General features: G+C 35.0%; 1 protein-coding gene across 1 annotated transcript; it reads left to right on the top strand.

Annotated features, from left to right (window-relative positions):
- Positions 1 to 3,046: 3,046 nt before the first annotated feature.
- Positions 3,047 to 3,457, top strand: LOC110096168. The gene is made up of 2 exons (XM_020821960.1): positions 3,047 to 3,245; positions 3,315 to 3,457. The coding sequence occupies exons 1-2, from the start codon at positions 3,047 to 3,049 to the stop codon at positions 3,455 to 3,457; spliced, it is 342 nt and encodes a 113-aa protein (XP_020677619.1).
- The last annotated feature ends 4,083 nt before the right edge of the window (positions 3,458 to 7,540 follow it).

Here is a 7,540-nt window from a genome sequence, read left to right as displayed (position 1 = left end):
GCTCAAAAAAAGTACAGTCGTCTCATTTGGTAGCTTAGGAAATAAGGAGGTAATGAAGTCATTATCGGCAATTTCAGTTTACCTCTCTAGGTAGGGGATGGTTCTTATGTTCATTAAATTCGGAAGAGATGGTGGAAGAAGTACTTTTGGGAGGTCCATGGTTTGTTAATGGGCATATAGTAGGGATGGCAAGATTGACTGCATAATTTTCTTCATTATCCATGAAGGGGATTACCTCTCCAATTTGGGTAAGAATGCCACATTAGCCATTGCAATGTTGGCATGAAGTAAATGTGGAAAAAATTGCTTCATGGATTGGTAAACCATTAATGATTGATGGGAATATGTTCCAAAGGGGGAGGAGGGAATTTGCAAGAGTGTGTGTACGGGTGAAGCTTGATCAACCTCTGCCATTAGAGGTTTGGGTGGATAGAATTTTTGGAAGATTTTTCCAAAGTGTGGAGTATGAAAAGGTTTCCAACCTTTCTTTTGAATGTGGGATGATCGAGCACGTGAAGAATGAATGTGTCCAATGTGAACCTACTCCAAAGGAGGTGAAGACTGCTATTTATAAGAGTAATGGGGGAGATGAAGAGATAAGTAGGCATGAAGTGGTTAAAAACCCTTCTTATGGGATGTGGATTCTTGTTAATCGTAAGAAAGGGAAAAGGGATAACCAAAGAAGTAATGTTGTGAAGTCAAGCAATTTGAGATATATAAAGAAGATTGCAAAAATAGTCTTGGATGTCTAGGAGGATCAAACGAAACAAAATAGGGAAATGTCTTCTAATCAGAATCAAGAGGTTGTGAATGCTGATGCAGAACAGTTAGAAGAAGGTGAATACATATTGGAAGATGTTCGGCACATGGAGAAGGATAAGGGAGCTGTTGCAAGGGAAAAGGAAGGGCATTCTGACAATTTTGAAATCAATTCAGTTAGAGAATTGGGTATGATCACTAAACCTAATTTTTCATGTATATCAAATTCAGTTAATAAATTTGATATTTTCAATATGAGTAATGGTGATATGATGAATGAAGATGTGGTGGAAGAGGAGATGGGTATGGATGGTTATGAAGGAGGTATTGGTGGTAAGGCATTGGAGGTGAATTGTGTACAGAGGTATGACATGAATAAATAAGGAAATGATTTGGCTAGGAATGGTGGAGTAGTAGAGGAGGTGAATAAGGTGAAACTGGCAAAAGTGCTAAGGTCGCTTGGGCCAATCAAGAAAGTTCCTCATGTTAGGAATTTGGATGGTGGTGGGAGCAAAAGAAGGGAAGGGGCCTCATCCCCTAGACTTAATTTATGAATTCCATAGCCCTTTGGAATTGTTGGGGGGCCAAGAAAAAAGAGACCTCTCTATATCTTAAGGAGTTTATTAAAGATTATGGTATTTTATTTGTGGGGTTGGTAGAAACTAAGATCAATACTTTTGATAAAGTTTCCTTTGAGAAAATTATTTGGACCAATTGGGATTTCTTTCTTCTACCGTCAGATGGTTTATCTGGAGGTATTATGGTTTTGTGGAGGTCAGATTTGGCTTCATTTTTTGTATTAAGGAAGTCAGAATAATGTTTCATTGTGGACCTTAACGTTTTCAATAAAGGGATATGGATGGTTGCTGCAGTCTATGGGAAGATGGAGGTAGTGAAGAGGAGAGGGTTATGGGGGAGTATTCAAGAGGTGGCTAACAGAAAGGTTCCTTTAATTATTGGAGGGAATTTCAACTGTATATTGTCTCCAGAGGACAAGAGAGGTGGAAGAAAGTTTGTGTTCTCATAAGGTCCCAAGGAGATGGTTGACTTTATGAATGTGAATGACTTGCAAGATGTGGGAATTGTTGGACAAAGGTTTACTTGGTGTAATAATAAAACATGAGGTAGTTGAATTCTAGAAAGCCTGGATAGGTGTTTGATCAATTTCTTGGCTATCAATGGCATCTAGGTAGCAGTTGTGAGGCACTTAGCAAGAGTTGTTTCAGACCATTGTCCAATAGTGCTGAAAATTTATAAGTCCTCTATAAGAAGAAGAGGGATACTAAAGTTTGAAGATGTTTAGTTATCTTATAAGGCTTCGGCACACATTATTGCTAAGGTATGAAGTAAGGGATTCCAAGGAGATGATATGCAAATTCTTAATAAAAAATGCAAGAAAGCATTGAAGGATTTGTATTATTGGAGCAAGGCTAAAGTAAAGGATTTCTCTAAAGAGAAGGAGAAACTGAAAGAGGAAATATATCAGATTTAAGAAGAAGAAGCTAGTTTGGGGTGGCTAACTGAAGAGAAACTATGGTTGTTGAGATCAAAGGTCAAGGAGCTTAATGTGATTCTTGCCCGGTTGAACACTTGGTGGAAGCAAAGAGCAAAGGAAAAATGGATTGAGGATGGGAATGCTAATACAAATTTTTTTCATTCTTTTGCAAATGGAAGGAGAAGTAGAAAATGGATTTCACAAATTAGAAATTCTAAAGGAGAACTCACTAAAAAGCCTGAGGAGCTGCATTTTGTATTCTTCAATTTCTTTCAGGACAAATGGAAGGAAAGAGGTTGTTGTATGAATAATTGGCCCGTCCCGAGAACAGTTATGAATGAAGCAGATAGTAATAGTTTGGATGCAGGCATTTTAGATTTGGAGATACTTGAAGTTATCAAAGGGCTGGGTAGTAATATAGCCCATGGCTATGATGGCATAACATATTATTTTCTAAAAACTTATTGGAGTATTATAGGGAATGATGTCTGCAAAGCAGTGAGAAGATTTTTTGTTACAGGTAAATTGTGCAGAGAATGGAAGGATACTCTCGTTGTGCTTATTCTTAAAATAAGTAACCCAATCTCTCCTGCTGGTTACCGTCCTATTAGTTTATGTAACTCTATCTATAAAATTATGGCTAAGGTTTTGTTGAACAGGCTTCTATTGGTCATTCCCAAAATTATCTCTGAAGAGCAGGTTTCTTTTGTTAAAGGGAGGAGTATATCAGATCATTTATTGATGGCTCAGGAGGTTTTCAATGAGATCAGGATTTCAAAATCATGAGCAGGAATGGTAGCTATCAAGCTGGACATGGAGAAAGCCTACGACAGCATGTGTTGGAAGACCCTTTATGAGATGATGAGTACGATGGGCTTTCCGGTGAAGTTTATGAAGTTGGTGATCGAATGCATTATGGACCCAAGGTTTTCTATGTCAATCAACGGAGAACTCTCTAAATGGATTATGGGGAAGAGTGGTTTTCGTCATGGTTGTCCACTCTCACCCTTTCTTTTTATCATATGTTCTCAATTTCTCTCTAATGTTTTCATTCATGAAGGCAAGGACTTAGGCATCAGGATTGCTCCAAGTGTTCAGAAGGTGTCACATTTGCTATATGCAGATGATGTACTTTTACTCTCTGATGCTAAGCTAAAAAGTATTAAGAACGTGAAGAGAATTTTAAGTGATTATTGCGGCTAGACGGGACAGAGGTTGAATTATCAAAAATCGACTATGATTATTGGTAAGACAGTTGAGAGGAGAAAGAACAAGAAGATTGCAAGGATCATGGGGATTAAAGTGGTAAAAGAATTTAACTATTTGGGAACCAAGATGGCTGTTCGGAGATTGAGGAAGGCAGATTTTCAAATTCTTTTTGGACAAGTCCTTGAAGATTTTAAATGCCTAGGGGAATAGATACATTTCCCTTGTTGGAAAGCTGGTTTTGACAAAAAACTATTTTTTGCAATCTTCCATTATTCTTAATATCAAATTCCCTTATTCCATTAAGTGTATTGACGGAATTTGAAAAGCATTGCATGAGTTTCATTTGGAATAAGCAAGATGGAAAACATGGGATGCATTATGTGGCTCGGGGAGAATTATGCAAACCAAGAGCATTGGGTGGATGGGGGCTTCATTCAGTTGTGTCCAGCGTAGAACCAATGAGGGCAAAAGTTTGCCTGGAATTTGATGGAAATACCGAATTCTTTTGTAAATAGAATTATATTGGCTAGATACGGTGAATATTGGTGGAGGAATGAAATTTTAAAAGGTGGTTCTTTGGCATGGAGAATTATAGCTAGTGGCTGGAAGGCTCTTAAAAGTCTTGTTAGATGGAAAGTGGTGAAGGGTACATAGATTTAAAGTATTGAAGGATGTGTGGATACTGGATAAAAGTCTACTCATATGGCCCACATTTGTTGCTGATTTTGAAGATGATAATACTACACTTGACTTCTTTATTAAAGAGGGAAGTTGGAATATAGATAAATTACTTCTCTTTATTGGGAAACACTTAGTGCATTTGATTAGAAAAATTCAGATATGCAAAGAAGAAGAAGGGTGTATGGAGCTAAAAAAAATCTGTCCGGGAAATCAATATCGGCTTTAATAAGGGAAGAGTATGTAAAGGAGGTGGCAGATGTGGATCCTTACTCATGGATTCATAAGATGAACTTAAATGCTCGTGTAGAGTTATTCATTTGGAGATTATGCAAAGGTGCAGTTCCTACAGCAAATTTTTCGTGAAAAGGAAGCTGGATGAATGTAATTTATGTCCAAGAGGTTATAGGGAGGCTGAGAATTTAGACCAAGTGACCACCAATTGTTCAAAGTTGTTAAAGGTAATTTGTAAGCTGACAAAATGGGGATTTATTATTCCTTTTTCAATTCCTTTCAGCATTGTATGGAGAAGCTGAAGTCTTTATCAGAGGAGAATCCAATGATGGTGAAGATATATTGCTCTTTGTTATGGTAATCATGGAGCAACAGGAACAAGTCTAAATATGGTAAGAATGAAGATAGTGACTCGGTTATTGCTGCTACTATGATCAGCTTTGTAAGTTTGGATAAAAGGAGCAAAGTTCTCTTGGATTACTGGGGTGCTGGCCAGTCCTATGGACTGTTTTCATATTTCTGGCATGCCCCTCCACCCGAGTGGTACAAAATTAATATAGATGCTTCGTTGAAGAGTAATTATGGAGCATGTATTGGAGGCATTGTAAGGGACGACAAAGGGAGATTTGTCTGTGCATTTGACATTTATGGTGTTCATTGGGACTTAGCACAGGTAGAGCTTTACACTCTCAGATCTTTAAAGAAAGTTTTGAATAATTATATAGACAATGCCAAAGGTGTTATTATAGAGGGAGACAATAAAAATGTGATCCAATTTCTTCAGAAGATGTACATCAAATAGAAGAAATTAGGTAAAGACATGGAAGATGAAGATTACTTTTGCTCGGGTAATTGGAATAATGTTATTTTTCATTATGTTGGCAGAAAATGTAATAGGTTAGCATACTACTATGCTAACTTAGCCTTTTCAAATCATTTCATTTGGGATATGTTTTGTGAGAGTACACTTCCTTCCCCCTTCGTTAAACTAGTAACGGAGGAAAGTGATTTGGTGGTTAACTCTTAAGTAGCTTGTATCTAGGCTTTTAGTTTGGTTAATTTAATGCAGTTTGCATTTCTTTCAAAAAAAAAAAAAAAGAATAGGAGAACATCATTATTTTTCAAAAACACTCAACAAAATTTTTTCAGATTATACTTAATATGTTCATAATTCTAATTTCTATAGCATATAAAATATTACATGATAAAAGTTTTATCAAAATAAAGTTATCCTTCTTTTTCGTAACAAAAATACAAATTTGATTATTAAAAATCTAAAATATGCAAAATATAGCCTACCTTAGGACGAGCAAATTTTCAGTAGGGTCGACAGACAAAAATGGCTCTATGACCTCCAAAATCGAACTTTATTTTTCTCACTCTTCTCTTTTCTTCAAAACCTTCTTTATTAAACAGAATGGGCTAATGGGTTTTAAAAATTATGCTTTTTATTATAAATTAATAAAATGGTATAATTGTAATTATGTCATATATTCAGTTTTCAACAAAAAAATCTATAAAAATCCTTTTATATCTTCAAATCCAAAAATTATGAAAAAATATTCATAAATTAAATAAGTAGATCTAGAATAATTTTCTTAAATCAATTTGCAAAAAAAAAAAAAACATCTAACCATCTTAAAAAGCTCATTTGTGCCGACATATACCAATTTCTTAACGAATTATACTAATGCCCAAAAATTTTGTAAAATTTGAGAAATTAAAACACAATAATATATATTCAATGACAAAGATGATTTATGATTTGGACTTATAATGACTCTTGAAATAATTTGACTATTATAGGTAAAAATTTATTTATTTTTTGTTTTAACAATCCATCCACCTTAAAATAATAACATCATCAACATATCTAGACTAAAATAAGTCAGAAAAAACTAAGATACAACTGTCTCATCTAAGATTTCTTCTCCCAAGTTTCCTCTCTGGCAATCCTATACTTCCACTGCACCTTGATCATCTGAATATATTTGCACCTCAATTTCTTCACATCATATGCCATAATCTTATCTATCTCTTCCCTATAATGTAGGTTTGGATAAACCTCAACATTATCTTTTTTTTTTTTTTTTGAAGAAATGCAATTGCATTAAAAAGAAGAAACAACCTAATACAATCTACAAAGCAAAAGCAAACCCTTTAAAACTACTATAATGGATATGCAATTCACTAAGTTCCATTTTAGATCAATTGGGGTGATGGGGATACCAAATATTAAAACAACCTAAAAGTTTGGTTAGTATCCCAGCTTTCCCAAAAGATGAAAAATAAAAGCTAGTAAAAATCCCATATTTCATCATAATGGTTTTAAAAAGGTCCAATAAACCTAACATAAAAACAAGCAAAAGATAACAAGTTTCAAGAAAAAAGAAAAACAACTACTAAACCGGCTATCCAATCATCAACCAAAACCCCATCGATCTTAGGGTCGAACAAGCTCCATTCAATAGTAGAATTTTCTGATGTTGCATCAACACAACTGACAATATCCACCAAGAAAGAATCAATCATCAATGAAAAAGTAAAAACACCAGCTGTCTGCTCAATAGTCCAAAAAATAGCCTCTTCACAAGCAAAGTCATACAGACTGAAAATCACCACCATATCCATCATACCGGCATGAACAATACCAGTAATATTCCAATGTAAATCCATATCACCGACAACCACCTCAAGAAGCCAATATTCAGCATCATCACTGCCAAAGCCAACTGAATTGATAATCATCACCATTCTCTTCATATTATCAAGAGAAAACCCAAAAAACTTCAAATCCTTCAAATCTTTAATAAATAAGACTTGATCTTGAAAGAGAAACTAAAAAATAAGTGACCAAACAACCAAATCTTCATAAAAAACCTTTACCAACAACTTTCTCAATATAAATAATCCACGGGCAGACCAATTTGACGATCAAACCAAAGTTGAAAAAGCAAAAACAACATCTCCAAATTAAATAGACCAATTTATGGAATCAAGAAAATCCAGCACTCCCGAATTCAAGTAAATGATCATAATCAAGAACCTTGCTCCAGCCATGTCACTAGGATAGTCTAAAACAAAGATAGAATAACAAGCAATCAAAACCAAGATTGCCTCGAAACTTTCACCAAAAACACTTAAAAAATCAAACGTCAAACTGGA

Source organism: Dendrobium catenatum, unplaced genomic scaffold (assembly GCF_001605985.2).
Source record: "Dendrobium catenatum unplaced genomic scaffold, ASM160598v2 fragScaff_scaffold_133, whole genome shotgun sequence".
Classification (NCBI taxonomy): domain Eukaryota; kingdom Viridiplantae; phylum Streptophyta; class Magnoliopsida; order Asparagales; family Orchidaceae; genus Dendrobium; species Dendrobium catenatum.
The sequence above is the reverse complement of the archived record's forward strand: the minus strand, read 5'-3'. Positions and strand labels throughout refer to the sequence as shown.

Bases quoted from the DNA above. Each gene is read 5' to 3' on its own strand.
- LOC110096168 (XM_020821960.1), top strand. From the start codon at position 3,047: ATGGTAGCTATCAAGCTGGACATGGAGAAAGCCTACGACAGCATGTGT. The intron at 3,246-3,314 runs GTTGTCCACTCT...TCATTCATGAAG, and splicing joins GAAGAGTGGTTTTCGTCATG to GCAAGGACTTAGGCATCAGG.